The sequence below is a fragment of the Ictalurus punctatus genome, chromosome 10 (assembly GCF_001660625.3).
Source record: "Ictalurus punctatus breed USDA103 chromosome 10, Coco_2.0, whole genome shotgun sequence".
NCBI classification, from domain to species: Eukaryota; Metazoa; Chordata; class Actinopteri; order Siluriformes; family Ictaluridae; genus Ictalurus; species Ictalurus punctatus.
Genome location: NC_030425.2, coordinates 11,218,307 through 11,242,292, shown reverse-complemented (window position 1 = coordinate 11,242,292; position 23,986 = coordinate 11,218,307). Strand labels below are relative to the sequence as shown.

General features: G+C 38.6%; 1 protein-coding gene across 9 annotated transcripts in view; it reads left to right on the top strand.

The window, feature by feature from the left end:
- Positions 1-23,986, top strand: part of mcf2l2 (MCF.2 cell line derived transforming sequence-like 2) — an 83,698-nt gene that overhangs the window by 2,108 nt on the left and 57,604 nt on the right. For 4 of the 9 annotated variants that reach the window (XM_017478127.3, XM_017478134.3, XM_047158135.2 and 1 more), the window contains exons 1-4: positions 5,588-5,733; positions 16,667-16,750; positions 20,889-21,003; positions 21,186-21,276. In XM_017478127.3, coding sequence (XP_017333616.2) covers positions 5,619-5,733; positions 16,667-16,750; positions 20,889-21,003; positions 21,186-21,276 — 405 coding nt within the window. In that variant the 5' untranslated portion in view covers positions 5,588-5,618. Of the gene's footprint in view, positions 1-5,587; positions 5,734-7,324; positions 7,401-13,033; positions 13,716-16,666; positions 16,751-20,888; positions 21,004-21,185; positions 21,277-23,986 lie in introns of those variants that run through there. The other 5 variants (XM_047158137.2, XM_053683326.1, XM_017478131.3 and 2 more) reach the window with 5 other exon arrangements.

The following is a 23,986-nucleotide window of genomic DNA, read 5'->3' as shown; positions in this document are numbered from 1 at the left end:
CTGGGAACAGGGTGTAAATATAGGCACAGATGTCACAGTTCCTCAGTGTTGCTGCACCTACTTATAGTCTAAAAACCATTAAAACAGAAAAAGTCAATCTTCACAGTATTGGCCCTTTAATGTCATTTGAGAGAATTGAGTTAATATTTTAAAAAAAAGCATGAAAAAAGATATTTGATGACAGTCACAGGCCCAGTTGTTGCTTTTAGTCTGTAAAATAATGGAAAATGTGGTTATTTAGCCATCCCTACTTAAGGAAAACTAACACAGCCAGGGTATTTAGAATGGCTCATGGAAAACTGCAAAGGGATCTGCTCAGGAGATGTACGTAGTTAATGACTGGGCATGGCAAACATGGCTCACATCTGTCCAAGGCTCACAAGTTAACAGAGATGTGACATTCATTAATGTGAGCTTAAATGCAGAAAAAACGATGGTTTATACACAGTCCCTTTTATTAATGATGTAACAAAACCTAGGCCCAAATTTATCAACGGTGTGTTTACACGTCGATTTTTGTGTATATGGGGCGTACGAACATTCCGATGTAAAGTGTAGGATTTATCAAAACAAATGTTTGCTTAGATTTGTATAGAGTATTTACACATGCAAAGCACCTAACGGTGAAAAACAAAACTGCATGTACGTTATTATGTGTTCACCTTTATGCAGGGGCTTATTAAACCAAGGGGCTGAACTGCTAATACATTGAATTACCTCTAAAAGTAATTAGTGTTAAATACAAGCAAGTTTATGGTCATGCTCAACTCCCATGAAAGGCTAACAGAGTCAGCATGTTAATGAATGCAGCATGGTTTATCTCACTTTGTTCGATATAGAGTGTTTTCAGGAACAAGACCGAATATTTTACGTTTACGGTTATTCATTTAGCATATGCTTTTATCCAAAGCGACTTACAAATGAGGGAATACAATCAAGCGATATATCAAGCAGAGAACTAAAAAACAAAACAAGTAGTGCTACCGTACAAGATCTTTAATTGAGTGCTAGAGGAGCAAAGTGCACAGAGTAGAGGTGTAAGATCCAGTGTAAGCGCATTTATTTATTTATTTATTTATTTATTTATTTTGACTGGGGTAAAGTTAGGAGAGAGTTAAATGTTCACGGAAGAGGTGGGTCTTTAGCCATTTTTTGAAGATAGTGACGGACTCTGCTGTCCGGATTGAGGCTGGAAGTTCATTGCATCACTGAGGGACAGTCAGTTTGAAGGTTCTGGAAAGGGACCTCGTGCCTCGCTGAGTAGGCATTACCAGGTGTCGGTCGTTAACTGAACGCAATTTGTGGGGGTAGGTGGAGGGGACATAAAATTCAAGGAGAGTCTTGAGGCAGGAGGGTGCCCATCTACACGGTCTTGTATGTGAGAAACGTGATTTTGCAGAACTCTCCGAGTTGTTTATCAGCGGATGCATATTCCCGAAACCAATACTGCTAAATTTGTGCCAGTCAGCTGGGACTGAATTTACAGAGGGAAACGAGGCACAACTGCCATACCTGTGCTACCTGTGTATATCCAAGTCCTTTTTTGAAACCATTGCTCACCACACAGAGTTAATTGTGGGTGTGTCTGTATTTAAATGAGCAGTGACATAGCAGAATCTATGGCAGATACAAAAGTTTGCACTCAACTGTGTGTATCCCGAGATGATGAAATGTGCACAGCTATAATCAAAATTTCAACATTCTCTCATCATTACATTCACCCAATAGTTTCTTGCTTCTTGGGAAACAGCTACTTGGGAAAGGATGTTTTCACCTCTGAAAATGAGTCGCTTGGTCCAGGAGTACTGTATACTGGAACAATAGCTGTTATAAACTCAGGAACCTGTCTATGGGCGTTGTGTTGACTGATCCTAAATGTGATCCCACATCCAAACTCACACAATCAAGCTGAGTGCTTAGCTGAGACACAGATTACTAAAAAAACGGTTCCACTGCAAATGTAAAAAGGTGAACAATAGGAAGGTCGCTGGACTTCCTTCCCTCACCCTCCATCAGTTGGAAGCCCATCACTAATACTACGTCAAAACTTCCTTCCTTACCTCTTGTCAACTGATATCCTATCAGTGCTGTGTTTATCTCGAAACAAAAACTCAAATACAACACTTATGCTCAGTGGGACCTTTGGCCTTTAATTATCATCTTTGTTTCCCCCCCTCAATTGGTGGTTTACAGGAAAACCTGTTATGTTGTATTATATTTTTATTGTGCAGTAAAATGACCACAGTCTATGGTTGCATGTTTCCTGTTGAGGCAGGCTGTACTACTGTACCTGTGGGACATTACAGCATTCCTCATCTCATGCCTCGTCTTATGACGTCCACGTTTTATACTGTTTCCTATTTGTGAAGCTCTTTCTTAAATCAGTAGGCCACATTGTACATGAATGCATGTTCATTCAAAACAGCTGGGGGGAAAAAAGAAAACAGTGTCTTTGTAAAACACATCAGTTTGAACTTCTGAATACATTTGGTAGCTGTGACCTTTACCTCCTGTACAGTGACCGCAGTGCTGTTGAGTGCTTTTAAATAAGTAATGTGTGTGTTGTATTACTTTGCTTGCAGAGTCTGCTCTGTTGTTGGTGTTATGTTTGTGTTGGTGTTATGTAATAGCTAACAAAGAGGAAACTTTAAAACGACGTGAGTGAACTGCTGTTTGTACACAGAATTTAGCAGTGAGGTCTAGCTTTCGGAAACTGGAAGCATAGGTGGACATATTCCCTTGAAGATTGTTTTGAAGGGGAAGAGGCTGAGGAAGTACACAATCTAGTGTTGCTTTTATTAAGCTCCTCCTTCCTGTTTATGTGTCTCTATGGCAAACATGATTCTTCAGAGTCTACCAAGTGTGGTCATACTGTTGAGTGCAAATATTGTACACCCCCCGGTATAAAGGTGGAAAATATTTTATAATAATTCTTTTATCCTGGTCATAGTCAAGGTGGACCTGGAGCCTATGGGTGTGAAGTGGGAATAAATCCCGAAGGGATGCTACCACAAGCCAGCCTGCACGCACACACTCATTCACACCTATAGTCAATTTAGAGTTTCCAATTCACTGACTATGGACCTGTTTACACTAGTGTGTTTTGGTTTTAAAATGAAAATGATCCTCGTCCACACTGGCGTTTCCGCTGCGTTTCAGAGACGATCTCCGTCCACACTGCACGACCGAATACGCATGTCACATGAACATGAACTGGGCATGCGCATACAAGTGTAAACAGTAAGTTGGTTGCTAGTCACCGGCAGGCACAACAAACCGGTGTTCCATGTAGGGTTTACGCCGCTTGAAATGAGATTTGTTGTTGATTGCTCTAATCATAACTTGCCTCTTGCGCATATAGGCAGCTGCAGTATAAAATACAGAATTTAACCTCACAATGGCTGCTCAGAATGACAACAAATCCAGCAAAGCTTGCGGTTCAGTCTCCATGTTGTTGTGTATACGATCAAGGTAGTGTAATGGTCATATGGTAGGGGCTTGACGAATCAGGGAAGGATACGCAATGATCCAGAAGACTCAATCAGGGGGTGAATGTGGGCGAAGCCACGCCTTCGTTTTCAAAAGTCTTCGTTTTGGTCTGTTTACACTGAAATGCGAGCCCGGAGTTTTCAAACTAAAACTGTGTCTAAACTTCTCCGTTTTCAAAACGCCAGAGGCCTAAGGCTCTGTTTACACTAGCGCGTTTTCGTTTTAAAGTGCATAACTTTTGTTACGGTTACGCATGTCGTCTGCACTACTCCGGCGGTTAAATTAAATTCTGTATTTTATAATAGTGCAGCTGCCTACAGTGTGGTTTAAAACGCCGTTTTAAAACGAAACGCACTAGTGTAAACAGGGCCTATCATGTCAAACTCTACACAGAGAGTAATTTGAGCTCAGGGTTGAACTGGGGACCCTGGAGCTGTGAGATTAGGCAAAAAAAATTGTAGTAAAATTTACAACGGAAATGATCCAATAGCTGTTCAAAGTATACAGAAATGGTTGGGAGTAGTTATAAAGAGAGAAAAAAAGAAGAAGCATGTTTTCAGATTCGGAAAATTAAATGCGAACTTTTGAGCTGATATTATTTTTTCCCCCACACTACTAATATCCTATAATCCACCATTTGTGTTAATGATAATATAATATCTATGGGACGCAACGAACTAAATGTTTTGTTGCACTATGTTAAATTTAAATGTCTCCTTCATTTTGTTTTAAGGGCAGGCAAACGTTTGCACTCAAATGTATAGTGTCTGTATAGTATACTGTATACTGTAGTGTACAGTAACTGTATAGTATATTTTGAATTCTCTGCATCAAGCATATTATTTGACATATTTTACAATCATACAAATAAATTTGTAACAATTGCTTTGCCCTCCCATGTTCTGAGACACACTTCGAAAGACTCGTTCACCACTTGCTGTCCATTTTCCTAAATTCCATTAGGATGGTAGGCAGACAGATACATTACACCATGTACATAAGGAAATAACATCCCTCCACTTTAGAGTAAATAACACTCCTTATTTCTATCCACTACAAATCTGTCTTTCATAAAGTTTGAATTGTGGCATTTCTTGTTATAAGTTGTGTGTTTTGTATTACGTGATTCCATGCATGTGTGTAGTTTAACTCTATATCATATCCTCATTAAAATGAGCAAGTTTAGCTTTGCCCTTTAAGTTAATCACAACAGGCTACAATTGACAGTACTAACACATCATGAACAGACTTTGTTTTGGTTAAAGTTCATTAAAAGATTAAAACCGCGTGCTGAGGCATCCCTGGAATTTTCATTGTGTGTGGTATGAGTCTACTAAACAGTTTCAGATATAAATCTAATATTCAGGCTACACATCTGATTTGTCTATATCTATAAGGAACTGAAAGATGTGTGTGTTCTGTATTTACGCATAGAAAGTGGAAGCTACTACTACATGCCAGAGGTTTCTGAAACAGACCATAATCTCATTAAATCCAAGCGTCTATATTTACCTCACTATACATGTGAGGCTATAATGAAGGCTACACTGAAGGCTTTTCAGCTTAGAACACTGTTAGAACCATGATTTTCTCCACACATTGCAGGGTGAAAGAAAACAGTGCCGGGTTTTATGGTTTGCAAGGTTTCCATGCTGAGGAATGCTCGTGTTGGCTTAACAGTTAAATGTGAACTTGTAAACTTCTAATCTTGTCTCACACCACGAGGATACTGTTGTGATGTTTTCCAATTCCTATATGTATTGCATTCATTAAAAATATTTTTAAAAATCTTTCCAATTGAAAATCACTAAAGTGTTTTTTGGACATTTGAGGCAGGCTTTCTTTAACTTCAGGAGCAACATTGCTTTGTGCCACAGTGTGCTTGGGAAAAAGTGAGAATTCCTAGTGTTGTAAATCCTTGTGTGTTGTGTATATGTGTGTGTGTGTGCCTTAGAAATATTGTATGTGAGGTGGAGAGCGGAAAGGAGCAGCTCCTGTTTGTGTGAAGCTCCCTCTGACGCTCTATAACCAGAAACGCCCCTCACTATGATGAATGTCTTGTAGGGTGGGAGAGGAAGGGGGACGCCCCCCCAGTGCTTCTGGCATTGTTGAGGATATTTGTGAGAAGCATGCCAGTTTGTTCCACGGCTTCAGAAAGAGACACAGAACATCCTGGTGTCTCATTGGTAAGACAGATACAAGGAGACAAGGAGACGGTGGTCTTCATGATGGCCTCCATAATGTGTAAGTCTGGGTCATTACACTTTTGTCAATCTCTCTCTCTCTCTCTCTCTCTCTCTCTCTATATATATATATATATATATATATATATATATATATATATATATATACTCTCACACGCTGTGTGGCCTGTGTAGAAATCACAGATTGCCCTGAGCTGTATTATGGATGCAGTGGGCGTGTTAGGTGGATTTGCCTGGTGATGCTGTGAATAAAGAGCTCTGTATGCTTAACCCTCAAAACCCTTCAGTAACGTGGCCTGAAAAAGATGCCAAGAATTATTATTATGTGAGCACTGTCTCAAAGTCTAGTGCCACTAGGGATATATTAATACAATATGTTTATTGTGCTAATAAGGATTGTTGTTGTTGTTGTTTTTTTGTATTTTTTAAATAATTATTTTAGAAAGGATCAGTAGTTCTGGTTAAGTAGGGTAAGTCGATGTACTGAAATACAACTGCAAATTGTGTAAACAGTTTTTTTTTCTCAATACAGGGAAGCATGTTTGTGGTAATGACACATACGTTACAGATAGGAAATGCTAGATAGGAAATGAGTATCAAAACAATGGAGTGCCCCTTTAAAGAATGGTCAGCATTATTTTAATCAAAATGATTCCCATTTGTTGGATCATGTAAATGCTATGACGACCAACAGGATCTCTTCACCTCTCTGAAGCATCTCAGATCTGCATTGTGATATCACTTAATAAAAAGATGTACAGTATTAACCTATACCACGCCTGTGATGAATTTTGGAATCGGATTGGTTGAAAAGTGTTGATTCATTATTCATAACAGCATGGCTCTACTAACTCACATGGAGCACACAGTCTAATAATAAACAGAACGAGGGAAATCATGTTGTTTATGAAAGAAAAATGTATAACTGTTGATATGTTGAAGCCTTATATAAAGAGGCATTTAGGTAACATTTATGTAAGGAGTCTGCAGTATCGGCACTTTAGAGGTCAGAGTTAAAGCCAGTGCGTTTAAGTTTTCCACAGCAGGAAAGTCTTCAAGATGTTGCATGACAAGCGACAGTATGTAGATGCTACTTATATCATAAGTGATAGCAGGAAATAACTTGTTTTGCATTAAAGGTAGCTAAAAAGTTTAATGTTACAGCACACCACATTGGGTTTTATTTTTTACATAGCACAATCACCTCAATAAGCAACTATTGCATTATTCTACTGCAGAGAGCATGAATCAGTGCAGCAGTAAGGAGATTCAAGGACAGTGTGTGTGTGTGTGTGTGTGTGTGTGTGTGTGTGTGTGTGTGTGTGTGTGTGGATGCTGGATTCGGGGTGGTGAGAGAGAGCACTCTCAGGTAGAGGAGAGTACAGTAAATGAAGCCTGTGCAGGAGGGAACCAGCAGGAATTACCAGCTTAAGCCTGTGTGAGTGACCTCGCTGCTCTGATCCCTGTGCTCTGAGCTGACCTTGCTTAAACCGGCCACACAGGCTGCCTCATACACACACAGACAGGAAGAATAGGATACTTTTTGCAGTATGAACACCACTCTGCACGTCCCAGCTAGGTGGTCAGCATGCGGAAGACACTCACGCTGGGCGTCCTACTCAGTAGTGCGCATCTCGGCTGCGGAGATGGAGTCCTATCACCATTTTCTGAGCATGTGCAAGGAGATTGAATCTGCCACCTGGAAAAGTATGTCTTCCGCACCTTCCAAGTTTTTCTTCTGTCCATGCTTTCAGGGTGGAGTATTTCTTTTAAGTCTTTCCTGTTAACCTGCAGTCAAGGTGTTACTGCTTGTCATCTGATGTGTTGTCATCAGGGGTTTGTCTCACTGGTGGTGTGTGCTGGGTGGTTGATGTGTGTTGACAGCTTGTGCTACGTGAGGAGGATCAGATGGTTAGGTGAAATAGAGATGGCAGCTTATTTCACCTAGAGATGGAGAGACAAGAACTGGAAGAAATATACATTTTATGGTAAACCGAAAGCTTGGTACGATAGAATTTCACAGCAGGATATCTGTAGTAAACTGTAGAGTTGTTTGGTTTGGGTTACATGGTATGTTTGCTTAGTGTCAGAATTTAATTGTCAGACTTTTTGTTGAACTTGTAATTACTAGCTGGAAACATTTTTTTATTTCTCAGTGTGTGTTATCACGTTATAAACAAATACAGCTGAAAAACAGCTGTTTTTTTTAATATAATAATTTTGGGTTTCAAAATAGCTAGCTTTAGCTAACTGTAGCTAAGTTCTTTTAAGGGAATTCATATAAAATATTGACTGCAGAGGTTATGAAACAGGGGGACCACAAATCTCAGAATAGAACTTGTGACATTCATGTGTTATTACAAAATAGAAGAGCTTACGATTTTCCCATGTTCAGATGCAGAGCATGTAACAGCAGTTTACAAGGGAAAGGGTTGAGGCATGTGTACGTTTGGGGGCATTATCTTTTGCTTATTTATAGAATATTGATTTTGTACAAGCCGTTTCTGCTGTCCAATGACGTTTTATCTCGGAAATTCCACATCAATTCATATTCATCACAAAAAAAAATCATCAGTGGCTCGCCTGACGTTAACCTTGAATTGCCAGACACAGAAATGACACTGCATAGGCTATTTCTGGCTTGTCATTCAGAGCATAACTCAGTTCAGCCAGAAGGAATGCCACATCAAGGCCTTATATTATGATGTGAAATAACTGTCCTCAGAGAACTAAATTACAGATCTTTTTTTGAGCTTCTGTATTTATATATATTTTTTGCTTTGTCTTGTTTGTACAGTTTTGCTGGAGAGTGTGTATGTGAGGAATGTTACTGAGCAGACAAGCAATAGATAAAAACTTACTCTGTCTCTTACACCTCAACTCTACGTACTTTGCTCCTCTAGAACTCACATAAATCTTATATGGTAGCACTACTTGTATTGTTCTCCGCTTGATATATCGCTTTGCTTGTATTTCCTCATTTGTAAGTCGCTTTGGATGAAAGCGTCTGCTAAATGAATAGACGTAAATGTAAACGTAGCTTGACCTGAATGTGTTTTGTGTATATGTAAGTGACGTGTGTTTTGGTTGTACCACAGACTCTTAAGATACGATACATCATAACTAGTATTACATAAAGTGATCAAAGCGTAGATCAAAACTTGAACACTGATCATACACCACAAAATGCATCCCACTTAAAGTAATCATTATACTCCTCACACAATAAATAATTTTTAAAAAAGCATTTCTAGTCTGCAAGCTTTCACTTTTGATTTTGTGCGAAAGGCATTTCGAACGCACAGAATTGAAAGTTTTAGTCGTTTTGTTTACAGCAGACATTGCACCTACTAGGTGGCTTTAAGTTATAACCCAAGGCCATGTTAAAACTAGGGATGCATCAATACAGTTTTGAGAATACTCTCTATACTGATACCAAATTGAGTAACCTACTTAATATTAAGCAATCAGGGACATCATGGAACATTTTATTCAGCTCTATTTGTGTTGGTTGTTGACCTGTGCTGCCAACAATGAACTGCTTAAAATATTATGGTGTTTAGACAGTATCCTTAACTGAGATTACGAGGGCCGACCTGAGCGAACAGAGCGATATCAGCGAGAGTGGTCATTAAAAATGACTGCAAAGTGGAATGAATTGTACCTTGACTTGAGAGCAAAGGGGAAACTAATCAAGCATGTATCAATGCTTAGTGCTCACAGAACTGAAGTGTATTTCTTCATTTATTTCTTTCTTGCTTCCCAGTAGTACCTCTTCTTGAACTTTTTGCCTAGCACAATTTGCAGTTTTACTTTCCTTTGCTTTGGTTTGATTGTTAATCGTGAATTCTGTTGTTGCATTGTTGTCATTTCTTTTCATCATCAGCACGATAACATCCATCCATCTATCCATACATCCATCCTTTTTCTGTACCACGTATCCTACACAGGGTCGCGGGGGACATGACGGGGGGACACCCTGGACGGGGAGCTAGCCCATCACAGGGCACAATCGCACACACACACTCACACACACACACATTCACACACTACGGACAATTTGGAAATGCCAGTCGGGCTACAACTCAAGTTTTAGGACTGGGGGAAGAAACTGGAGTACCTATGCAAACTCCACGCACACAGGGTGGAAGCGGGATTCGAACCACCAATCCCGGAGGTGCGAGGCAAACATGGTAATCATGTGCTCATGTGCTCATGTGAATGGATGCTATGGTACATGATACCAATGCATTCGCTAATTAAATCTGTAATGCTTTTTTGCGACTGCTTGTTTTTTTTGTCATTTTTAAATTTGAACATAGTGCCCATTTATGTTGAAATTAGTTGATGGAGCTTACATTCTACTTTTGCAACCAGTTGGCAGTCTATTCAAGGACACATGAGTATTCCGTATGTTTTAAAGGTCTGACTTTAGGGAGAAAACTAAAGGGAGGTTCAGCTAACCCAACAGTTCACCAATATTACTGATTCTACCTTTAGCCTCTGAGCTACCATGGTTTTGTGACTTGTATCTTTAATCAACAAATTCTTTTTTGCACCACCCTTATCATGTGTGACGTCTGGACTACACACGGGACCATCATAGAAACAACCCAATATAACCAAACCCACCTGGTTGAACTGGGTCCGGCATGCTACAAACAACACTGTTCATAAAGACACATATGGTTGTTCTTTGACTGCTCACTTGAACACAAACATTACCCATTTGGACTGTATTACCATGTAACTTGTTTGTGGCTAAATAGACTTTGTGCGTAACCTTTCTGTGATATGCTCTATGCTTTGGATTTCATGCTTGGTCCAGATGACTGGGTCCTGAGACCTTGTATAATATAATTTATGTCCCTAAAGGAAGACTGCTTTTGTGAGATTACTGTCATAAAGAAATCCTTTGATCGAATGGGCTTGGGTAATCAAAGGGATTTGAATAAGATTTATGTCTGAATATCACTCTATAAGATTAGTTGATAGACACATAAGCCTTTTTGCTTATTTCAGGAAATTGCTTTTTCTATGGGAAGTATACATACATGTATTAGACAGAACAATGTATTGTGCAATTCCACTATGACTCCTTGTGGGTAGTGGAGGACTTGAAAAGATGCGTGAAATGTTGATTCATACTATTCTCATGACCACCCCAAAAGCAATTAATATCACAAGGCTGGTGGTTTTTCAGTTTCAAGTATTTAAGAATTTGTCCTTTGTACATCTGGACTTCTCCTTTGACACACCAGCTCAAATTAAGACAAAAGGCAAATGCAAATAGGGCTTTGTTGTGTGCTGCTGAATTTTTTATGACTAACCCGAGTGCAACAGCTGTTTATTCAGTTCCATTTGAATGTTTTTTGGTTAGTTAATGGCAGTGCGTAATTTGTAAATCTGCAGGAACCGGAACAATACGAGGGTAGTGACCTGGCAGGTCGGGAGGCACGTGAAAGGTCACGGTTCTCGAACTTACAGACATGTAAAACTGCTTCCAGTATCTCACGTAGCCAATGATACTCAATTCTGATAGGTAGGCCTATATAATTAATCACACTGGTATAGCAATGTAATAGCATAATGACCTTAATAGCAGTGAGTATTTTCAGTACATTTCTGGATTGCACATTCTATCAGCTTATGTGCTGTCACCTCAGTTAACAAAACATATTTGCCAAAAGCACTTCGAAAACAAAGCTACGTTTCATACAGTAAGCGTACTTACAGTAAACATTAACTGCACAACATAATCAAGAAACAAATCGTCTTACCTAAGACAAAATATTCCACGAAGCTGTCAGTGTCCCGCTACGCTTCCCTGTGTCCATTACGTATCCATGAGTGTATAAACGGCTCGGGATTTAACTAAACGATGGACCCACGATGTTCGAAAACATCCGAGACAAGATGGTGGGGATAAGAAGGGATGCACGCTTCGAGCTACAAATGAGATTCATTTTGGAGAAACCCCGCTCACGCTCCTCTCGAAATCGATATGATATTCACAGCAACCAAGAACTGCCTGGGTCCTTCTGGAAGTTTTAGTGTATTTGAGTCCCTTTACTCCCTAAAAGCCTGAATGACTGACTGTACATGGGCTGTTAACTCTATCTATTTCCAGGCAGTCAGTCTCACATTCAAAGCCATCCAGCTGCAGAGGTGCCGGATCCACATAAAAAGGCTCTGGAATACAGGTGTGCTATATTTTGGAACAGCTCAAATTAAGCTCTGGTTAATGGTTTTGGTGTGGTCCTGAAGTCATCACTTCAGACGCGTCCAAAATAGTCTTGTTAAAACATGATCAGTCCCTGTGTTATTTAGCAGAATACTTTAAATCTCTTGTGTCCCCTACATCATCAGCATCGGGTTCAATGTATTACACAACAACACATGGTGTTTTGGTGATACGAAGCAATATGCAGTTCTGCTGTTTTGCTGCTTTTGTCAGAATTTTGAAAGGTTTAGATTGTGGAAAGTGAAGCCTAGCGGTGGAAAAGACACACACACAGACACACAAAAAAAACTCAGATGGGTCTTGGATGGGAGGTGTTGTGAGAAACATGCTAGCCTGGCCATCTACCTTGGTTTAATGGTGAGCTTAGTTACATATTGATAGTGAGTGCACTTAAGCAGTGGTATGGGCCAAAGACATGCCCACTGAAAAGAAAACTGATGTTTTAGAACCCTCCTAGGTTTCCAGTTGTCCCCTCTATGATGGCAGGGCTGTCTGTGGATGCTAAGATGCAACATTTTTGAGCCTTTCAGCTTGCTAATTGAGAAGGTATTTCCATAAAATAGCTATTTTTAGCTACCCTGTAGTGAACTGCTCATGAATGAGATCAATGTTGGGATGTGGCCTGTGGTACAATGGGTACTTTGCTGATTACTTTAAGGCTCTGTGAGAAAGAAACAATCACACTGGGTATTATTGATGGATTGATCCAGGGTTCTAAGGCTGGGTTCTTTTTTCCAGCCCATTCTCCTGGCTGGGTGTTATGTAAGAACCCCAAACAAGCATGCATTGTCACATGGGATATTGGGGTGAAGGCTGAGGAAAGTGAAGCAGGCTAATCCTACTGTCTGGGTCACTAGTTGGCTGGCCAAGTGATTAATGCGTCCAGTTAATTAATAAGCCATCCCATCCCAAATGGATTTAGTCACACTGGTTTTCACTCTAGTTCCTGAAAATTTTCAGTATGGTATGTGTATAAGAGTGATATGAAAAATATATGGACAGATGTACATATTGTCTCGAGGTCCTTCTGTAACTGTTACATAAACCCACTGTACATAGGAAGGAAGGTGCCTCAGTCCTCACACAATGTCTCAACCGAATAGACTGGTGTTTGGGGGAAATACTTCCCCTAGGATTATAAACAGCCTCGTTCTCTAAGGCAGCTGCTACACCTCATGCTGCAAAGAGAGTGGGGGGTTGGTTTTTGGTGTGCAGCATGTGACTTTGATTTGGATCACAGCCGAGCCCAGGAGAACTTGTACTTTGTACTTTCCATCTTGTTGGGAAAAAATACCTTTCCTTCCACCCTGCCACCCCCACCTCAGACTTGAACACATGCTGAACTCACTGAAACCATGCTGTTGTTTTGAACCTCCCCCCATCCATCTCTTCCAGTGGGAGACAAGCTAGTGCTCTGCCTGTTTTTCCCTCCTAAACTGCTGATAGGTCATCTTTGGCAGTCTTGCGCCGCAGCCCCTGGACATATTCTGCGTTGTTCTGTTTTGTGAGTTGCTGCAAGAGGAAAACACGCCGGAGCTGGAAAAAGTGACCAGCGTCGCTCAGATGCTTCCCACAAAAATGCGTCTCCTGCCAGGACTCCGGCGGAGCTGCCGGCTCTCCTAGAAATCCTGAGAGACGCAAAGGCGGATAAAGATGGTAGAAACTTAACTTTTTTGGTAAACATTTCCATTCTCTGGACAGTATTTGTTATTCTACTGTTGGATCTGAGTTCCTTTGCTGTCTGGTCATCATGATCAAGTGCACTAAACCAGTCATAGGTAAGACTGTAAAACTCTATCAGTCTTTCAGTAATATTTCCACTAGTACAGTATTTTGTTGAATCAGAGTCAGATATCAAGAGCTGGGTTTTCTTAGGAGAGCTCACAGCAAGCAAACTGTTTGCAATGAATGCTTCGCGGACAAAGTATCTTGATTGTTCTGTCGTTGTGAGTGGGAGGTTTGCTGTTTGAGCAGACAGTGGTTTGGAACTCTGGCCTGTAAATGTCCAGTTTAAAGCGTGTAATACACAGGGAACCTAATTGTACACTGCTGAATGTTGATTTGTTACTGTTGTAGCTAAATTTGGCACTGATGTGTACAATACTGCATTGTTGCATTCACTCAAACACACACACAGACATGCAAGAATGGTCTTTCTCCACAGTGGATTAAAAAATAGTGTGATGCAGTAGCAGGGAGTGGATAGAGCAGTGATAGGAGGTGAGAGTCCTGTTTTGACTTGGACCGTATCCAGCAGCAGCACAGATAGATGTGTGTGTGTGTGTGTGTGTGTGTGTGTGTGTGTGTGTGTGTGTGTGTGTGTGTGAGAGAGAGAGAGCATTAATTTCTCCACATTCCTCCACAATTCACCTGCATGAGATGTCTGAAGCTTAACGCCGTACTCATAGCAGGCTGAGACAAAATTATTTCAAGCTGCATTTCTGAGTATTCCTAGCCTTCCTTGAAGCAGAATGTTTATCATGTTAGCTGTATTTTAATGGCGAAGTTAAAAGAATACCCCAGTCTTTTTAAAGACCCTTCTGCACTGCTATCAATCAATCAACCAACCAACCTATCTATCTATCTATTTATCTATCTATCTATCTATCTATCTGTCACATCAACAGGCTTCCCTATACCGAGAACAGAACGAAAAAACCTTTAGCTAGAAACTCACTTAAACAGGAGTCTCATGGCATTTGTTGAATTCGATCATACTACAGCAATGTTAAATTCTCAAATCTGATTGGTCAGAAGGTCTTGACTGATATTTTATTACAGCAGCTTTGACATTAGTGCCTCTAGAGATTAAAATTATTTATTGTAATGTGCTCATACCAATGTTATTGTTCCTGTAATAACAGGGACTTGTAATTTGGACAATCTACATAATCTAAGATTAATAATAAATGGATGAAAAAAAGATGTGTTGTTATTTAAAGAAAAGTCCATAATCATTAATATGGTGAAATTTTTTGTAAGTACATGCTTACTTAACATTTATAAAAATTAGACTTTAGTGTCAGTGTGTCACATCCACCATAGACAATTCCCCTCCAGACCTCTAGAGGGCAACATTGTCCAGGATTTTCAGATTGATATCACTTATCGGCATTTAACCCTTGAAGGTCACACCATTGTGAGCACCTATATCCTGAGGTATTGCACAATGAGCAACCTTGTGATGCGATTTTCACTTCTGTGTCGTGAGATTAAATCATGACGTGTGAGCTTTAATGAGATATCAAGATTTTTCGCTTCATACAAAGCAAGCGCAACGTTAGGATGAGCACAATTCCTGATATGTTTCTCCTAAATCTTTACTAACTATGCCAACAATTGCCCTTAAAGTTCCATTAAACATGAATTCCAAGTAAACAGGTTTCTCTTTATTATTATTTTTTTCCTTACTACAGGAAATCGTATCAAAATTCTTCTCGGTGGCCATCAGGCATATGCTATAGGTTCGGTATGTAGATATTAGGTTGAAAAACAATCTTCAAATTCTTGAATGCAAAATAATAATGCGCATATTGTAAAACGTTATCTTTCTTTTTTAGTTCAGTCTTGCTAGTCACGTTCTGTCAACTTGACTTGTTCTGAGGCTGATGCTGATAAGGAGAGGCATGTTTTGTTTGTAACAGTTGGGAACTAGGGACAGCCATGTCCTTCATTATCCAAGGCCACACCCTATATCTACACGTAGCACTTACATTTTTTTTTGCTTTCGGGCAAGGGTGAGGGAGATGTGTGTGTGTGTGTGTGTGTGTGTGTGTGTGTGTGTGTGTGTGTGTGTGTGTGTGTGTGTCCTGTCCTGGTGGGAATAGCCGAACCATTGCAACCTTCCTCTCAGTCCTTAACTGCCTATTGTGACTTACTTGCATGTCAGTGGCCCCTGCTGGGTCACCCCACCGCAGGGCAGTGAGATAACATCTGTAATTCTCATGCTTCTTGACGCACATTGTCTTTCCTTTGGAACATGCCTCTGGAGGATGTATGTGTTTGTGTCTGCGAGCCTGCACATGGACACGCATTCATATTTGCAAAAACGAAACAAAAAAAGGTTCAGTGCGTGTATTACCATTGTATTGTTCTGCAGATTAAAGGATTATGGAAATTATGCATTGAGCTAAATCATATTTAAAAAATTTTTTTTACAAAGAAATGCTAAAAACCTAGTGGTAAGTTATCAATATGTAGTGGTTAGACTGGTGGCTTTTAATGCAGCCATTTATGCCAGTACATAGAGGAGGGTTTGTTTTACTTTAGTCTTCATTGCCCTTTGAGGTGACCCTTATCAATCAAGTAAAGATTTAAGCTAAAAAGCCCCTCAAGCGTCTATTTCTTAAAAACAACTGCATGAACAGATGGCTTGTTTGGTGGGGCATGTCCCTTCCACATGGAAACAAACCAGGAACTGTATTCATGGCTGAAGGTCACTGCTGCAAAGGGAACCTTAGAATGGAAACCCCATTTAGAAAGGAAGGGCACTTTGAAGGGGCCTGGTTGCATCTGATGGCCTAATTTTTTTGCTGTATAGTCTATGCCTGTTCTGCCACAGACTCCTAATTGTTCTCATATTGGATCAGGAAATGTATAGTGTCAGCAGTTGCATGTTGCGGTTTTGAACAGATTCTGTAAGTGAGAATGATGGGCATGTTGCAGTAATATTTGTCGACTCTGGCATTCCTTTCTTTTCTCAATTTCCATGTTTCTCTATTTTCCACAGATGAGATTATGCAACAGGAGATAAGGCCTCTGCTGGCTGTGGACATCATCGAACAGCTTCACAGGCAGTTTGCAATGCTGTCAGGTAAGGATTATTCATTGTTTCATAGTAATCACTTTACTATGAGGTATTACCGTGCTGACTTGTGTTAAGGAAGGTTCCAGCTTGAAAGTAAGCTGAAAGATGCAGGAAGATTCCAGAGCTTGTGAAGTCAATCATGTGGCTGCAAAGCAATGCATAAAAGAGATACAGGTCAAGAACTTCACTTAATGTTCACATCAACATTGGAATTGGGGAAAATGTGATGTCAGTGACTTTGAGCGTGGCATGGTTGTTGCCACAATACTGACTGGTTTGAGTATTTCCGAAACTGCTGATCTACTGGGATTTTCACAGTCTCTAGAATTTACACAGGATGGTGAGAATAATAAAAAACATCCAGTGATTGGTAGTTCTGTTGGCTGAAATGATTAGTTGATGAGAGAGGTCAGAGGAGAATGGCCAAACTGGTTCAAGCTGTAACTCAAATAAGCAGTTTTTACAAACGTGGTGAACAGAAAAGCATCTTAGAATGCACAACATGCCAAACCATGAGGCAGATGAGCAACAATGGCAGGAGACCCCGTCAGCTCCCACTCCTGTCAGCTAAGAACAGGAATCTGAAGCTACAGGGCATAGGCTCACTGAAACTGGACAGTTGGAAAGAAACAAAACATTGCCTAGTCTTTTTTCAACATGAAGGGTTCTTTCCATTCAAGTGGAAAAGGCCGCTTACATACAGTTTATTACTTTACAGTTTATTACAGCACCTTTATTACTTCACTGTTCATACACTAATAGTTCCAGCCCAATTGCGTCATTGGAGATGTGAATGTGCAGGCAGAATTTCAGAAATATTTGAGGTCATAAAATACCTGGAACAGGTTTGAATGGTTTTGAATTTACTTGAGCAGTTTATAGGACTTTGTTCTATGAGTATATTTATATTTGATGATGCATAACATTAACATTAATATTAATGTTACATGAACATTAAAAATATTATTCATAACTCAAGATGTTTAGAGAGAATGACACATGCCTTTAATGTTCAGTTTAAATAATTTTAAAAAAAGTTTCTCCTTTTCCAGTAGCAGTTCTCTATTTTATTCGACATTATGATGGCACATTTTTATTACTTTTTATCGAAGCCTGTAGTCATAAATTATTAAAAATATGGTTATATATATTTGTAAGCTGGTAATGATTCATTGTATTTTATATACGCTAAAAATAATGCCTCATAAAGCTAGAATGATACACTATAAATAAATGTTTGATAACTTTATTGTTATTATACAGCCATGTGATGTATTGTACAACTTTAGCTAATAAAAACCTGTGAACAGTTATAAAGCAACTGTAACATTTATTTACAATTATATAAAATTATTTATAACCTTTTGAATGTCAACACTGAGAGTTTCCAAAAATGACCAGGACACATTACTTCCTGTGCGTCCAAGGTGAAGTAGGTTTTACATCTGTATGCTTGTTAGTTTTTTGATGTTTTAGAACAAAATAACAACAACAAAAAACACATATATTTTTTTATTTTGGCATTAAAGTTTTCAAACTTCAATTATGTGTCTATATGTGTATTACTAATGAATTTGGAATTAAGTGTTTCTATATAACATTACAAAAATATGGTTAATGTTGTCTTACAATAATACTGACGACAATAATGAGGAATAATTATAAATATTTAATTACAAATATTTTTTATTAATAAATATAACAGTTGCTTTATAATTATTAACAAGTCATACTAGTTATGCATGTTGAGCAGTATACCACATCACATGATTTTAATTACTTAAATTACTTTAAGCACATTATTAGAGCTTTATGTGGCATTATTAGAGCTCATTAAAAAAAAACTTCCAAACATTTCACTACCAGCTTACCCAGAATTATCTCAGTTATAATTATGTTTAAATATGATATTCGCTGAAAGTGTTACCTTAAAAAAAAACCCAAAAAAACAAAACAAAAAAAAAAACTATTGAGCATTTTTTTGATACTGCTCTTTCTTGGGGTGAGTAGATGAGCATGAGGCTGAGCAGCTGTCTGGTGAGCACTGATCAATGTCATTGTGATCTAATCACTTCCTCACCCGGCCTGTACTGTAGGCTGAAAGCTCTGCTCCATTACATTCATGGCACTATTAGATTACAAGCCTGCCATTTCCTGATGTTACACTCCCTGCACCATCTACATACACTGATCTGCATTTTCCAGCTCCTCCTGATATGAGCTCACTCCCGAAATATGCTTTTATTTTATGATCTGGTGCAGACTATTTGTCTTACAATCAATCGTAGACAGTTAGTATTATCTGTAAGCAATATACTGGTTGTATGCTACAGGGGCATACTTAGAATGATCCATATCTAGATTTTTTCCTCCAATAAAATAGAAATTAACAAATACTTAAAAAACAAAAAAACAAAACTTGAACCCGTTTCTTGATGATTAGGCAAAAAATGTTAATACAGGGTGTTCAAAAACCTTTCACTGGCAGTTTATATACTGTAAGAGTCGTATAGCAAAAGCAAAGTATGTTTGCTTAATACTTCTTCCTAAGTGTACTTAGAGATGCTTAATACTTCTTCATAAGTGTACTTAGAGATGCTTAATACTTCTTCCTAAGTGTACTTAGAGATGCTTAATACTTCTTTCTAAGTGTACTTATACATGCTAGTAGAGCAAAGGTAAAAGGTGTATTTAGTATAGCAAAAGTAACCTTTAAATGTACTTAGACATGATAATATAGCAAAAGTAAAATGTAAGTGTATTTAGGCATACAAAAAAGTAAACTCTGTCTTTTTAATACTTAGCACACTTCTTTCTAAGTATACTTACGCTAGTGTAGTAAAACAGTTGTACTTATAGTTAACTTAGGTACATTTACAGTGACTAAATGTCGTTTTTTTCATAAGAGGTAGGTAGACAGAGAGTAGATGCAAAGGTTTTTTTTTTCTGGGAAATCTAATTTGACCTCAGACCTGCGGTAGCTGATGACTCCTGATTGCAAGAATGCAGTGAAGGACTCAAATGAAATCAGCCTCAAACTCTCTTGGCTTTGCCCCTGGTGCAAGGCTGTAATATGGTTGTCAAAAGATTTACATTCCAAATTTTTGGTGATCATCACCCTAATGAAAGCTTTAAATAGAAACTTGAATTGAATCTTCTAGCATCATATTGACAAAAAAAGCTAAAAGTATGCCCCAGATGGACCGTTTAGGAGAAGCTCTTATGTAATGGGTGTGCTTTTCCTAATCTTAATTCCCGTAAGTTTTGTTTTTCTGTGAAAGACTACTATATACGACAAGATCATTTATGCTGTATAATACGATGAATGTAGAGGTATGCATGTGTTTGTGACATGCCCTGTGTATGTCACCCTGAGAAACCAGACAAGAATCAATAACTATAATGGGAAATGTCATGCTGGCAGTTATAACAGGCGTGATCTCAGCTGTAGTGTGTGAGTGATAAAGCACAGGAAATTAAACTGTGATATGGGGTGTGTTTTATATCTTGGAGGGGACCAAATGTCTGGGTCCTCTTGAGGAAAGTTTCCTTTTGGTTACTTAGATTGATATTGGGGTTAGAGCTATGTGTGGCATAACATTAATTAGCTGTGATTTGAATTAGTGTCATTTGTAGGTCCTCACCAGCATAGTAAAACAAGCATTTTAAAGTGTAAGGCTAATGAGTTCTTGATTTAACCTGAAACATATGTGAATCAAGAAAGGTCGTAATGAAAGGCAATTTCATGATTCATCAGCTGTGTGCTTATCTCGTTTTCAAATGATCCTGTTGTTATAAACACAGACAGAGTTTATTTACATTTATTTATTTGACCGACACTTCTGAGTAAATACAAAGCATTTCAAGGGCACGACTGAGAGGAATATAGGAATTGTGGTTTCTATTTATTTATTTATTTATTTATTTTCAGAACAGAATATATTATGAAGCTCAGTGTTACCACCTAGTGGATGAGATAAAATAAAAGTGACTCACTGTGCACACTATTACCAACCCGGCATCACAGGGAAAAAACGTTTGCATGCACATTATCTGCAGCTGAACGTCTGTAAGAAATGTTTGCTTGTCTTTTACGTAAAAGTATGTCAATTTAATAAGACATTAAATGTTTCATCCTGTGCAGGGGGACGAGGGAAGGATGGCGCCCCAATCATTACTTTCCCAGAATTTTCTGGCTTTAATGATCTTTCCGATGAAGACTTCATTAATGTAGTCACATATCTGACCAGCATACCCAGGTGACCACCTCCCTATCACATCCCTTCCTGTAGAAAATGGCATGGTAATGTTTACAGAAAGTCCAAAATGTTAAGATCTGTTTTACTTGCATAGCGACAAGTAGATATTTTGTCTTTTAAAATGCTTTGTTTAAGACTGTCCCATTTTCAGTATGTTAAACTTGCTATCTCTCTGTTTTCAGTCTGGATGCAGCCAGCATCGGCTTCATCATTATCATAGACCGCCGGCGGGACAAATGGACTTCGGTGAAGGCCTCGCTGGCTCGAATAGCGGTGTGTAACTCCCCCTCCCCCTTGTGTCTGTGGAATCTGAAAAGCAGTTGGATTGAAAAACGAAAGAAAAAAAAAATTAACACTTTTTTTAAGCAAGTCAGTCAGGTAACGCCCTCAGTATATAATGTAACAAGACTGAAACTGGAACTTCTCTGTCCTCCTAGCATAACATTTAGAAAGATTTCCGGTATGAGTATGATGATGAGCAGTAGAACTACCTGAAACCGAAGTGAAATACATTTTTAAAAAACCTCTTAAGCATGTTGAGTGTTTGAAATCTAGAGAGGATATTCACTTTACAATAATTGAGACACAGAACTTGACTTGACATGACTTAAATAAAGCTGATAATAGAATGAAAATCAAAAATAGGTTTCTTTTATACAGTTAAATATTTCCAGTGGTCTAAAATATTTATTTGGGTTAAATATTGGAAATGTTTGAGCTGACATGGATGAATTGAACAGGGGTATTTATTAAATCTCAGAAAAAATGATCATCAGCATGCATTTGTTGGCCTTTGTCTAGGTAGTGTGTTAGCTGTTATAATGTTACCCTTTGATGTTTTACTTGTGGAAGTTTTTTCTGTCTGATGCAGTTGCACAACAACCTACACCTAAAGCATTGTCTGTCTCTCCAGTTGACACTCACTTGTTCCTCAACTGCTGTAGTGTGTGAGTGATAAAGCACAGGAAATTAAACTGTGATATGGGGTGTGTTTTATATCTTGGAGGGGACCAAATGTCTGGGTCCTCTTGAGGAAAGTTTCCTTTTGGTTACTTAGATTGATATTGGGGTTAGAGCTATGTGTGGCATAACATTAATTAGCTGTGATTTGAATTAGTGTCATTTGTAGGTCCTCACCAGCATAGTAAAACAAGCATTTTAAAGTGTAAGGCTAATGAGTTCTTGATTTAACCTGAAACATATGTGAATCAAGAAAGGTCGTAATGAAAGGCAATTTCATGATTCATCAGCTGTGTGCTTATCTCGTTTTCAAATGATCCTGTTGTTATAAACACAGACAGAGTTTATTTACATTTATTTATTTGACCGACACTTCTGAGTAAATACAAAGCATTTCAAGGGCACGACTGAGAGGAATATAGGAATTGTGGTTTCTATTTATTTATTTATTTATTTATTTTGTTTATTGTGTGTTTTTTTCAGTAATGTCACGTGCCTTCACAGAATCAGAAACTGTGGTCAGTGTTTCTCCCGCACTGTGACGATACACTACTGTGCACGCATTGAAAACCACAATTTTGAACTATATACCAACCTTGAAGAACACACCATTTATTCATCAAAGTAATTTGTTATGTGCAAAGTGCAGCAAGGAGATTGCTGAGGATGGTGCCGCTTGAAGTACTATGGAAATGGTTTGGACCTCAATTCCACATGGACATTTTCGTTGTGGTTGCTGGGACTACGGTTGCTACTATGGCCTTAGGACTGCAATTACCACATACAAGTCTACTTTAGTGAACAGTGAACCAGTTCAACAAAACAGATAAATAGAGAGATAGATAGATAGAGTCTTTATTAATCACATATACATTACAGCACAGTGAAATTCTTTTCTTCGCATACCCTAGCATATTAGGAAGTTGAGGTCAGCGCAGGGTCAGCCATTAAGGTTAAGGGCCTTGCTCAAGGGCCCAACAATGCCAGTTGGCAGTGCTGGGGCTTAAACACACGACTTTCCGATCAGTAACCCAGAGCCTTAACTGCTAAGCCACCACTGCCAGTAAAATATTTTGGAACCTTTACAAATAACTCTCCTGCTTCTAAACCTTTGGCTTATAGTGTACATGACTGCTCACTGTCATAAACCCATAAGAGGAAATAAACAGTAATCATTTTGACTCCAGATCAGGAGTGGGTAAAGACAGACTGGTGATCTGATATATATATATATATATATATATATATATATATATATATATATATATATATATATATATATATATATATATATATATATATATATGTAGCTTAGATAATGCCCTCAGAGAGGCATTATCTAAGCTATATATATATATATATATATATATATATATATATATATATATATATATATGTAGCTTAGATAATGCCTCTCTGAGGGCCATGTTGGAATGTTCCCAAGTCGAAGTGCTGTAGAACCCCTCAGCATTAGGTCACCTCTTCATACCCTTTCCATACCATCGTGCTCTTTGCCTGACAAAGCAATTCACATTCTATGTCAAAACATATTTATCAGTTGGGGTCTAACTTTAAAATCACCAGATACCAAATGTACAACAGTTTTGTCTTTCTGCCATCACAAAATAAAAATATTTAAACCTTAAATAACGTAGTCACGGAGGGTGTGTACATTTGTCGTTCTACATTAATGGTGTGGATCCTTATAGACTGTGGAACCGAAATGTACTCAGTGTGTCTCCACCGATTTATTTCACATTGCAGTACAACCATTTTTCTTTTTTACCATTATTGACGAAACACCCGTTTCTTTTAAAACATCATCTTGAAATGTCTTTCTACCTCCTAAAAAAACCACTCGGCCTTAAGACACAATCTTTGGAGTTGGTGACGCCCTGCTCAGGGTTAAACAACAACGTCTTTACTATATCTTCATGAATAAATTGTCAAACTAACATCTTGTTTTTTTTCTTGGAGCAGAAGTCAGGTCCTCTCTCATTTCATCAGGTCCTCGTGCTGGTGA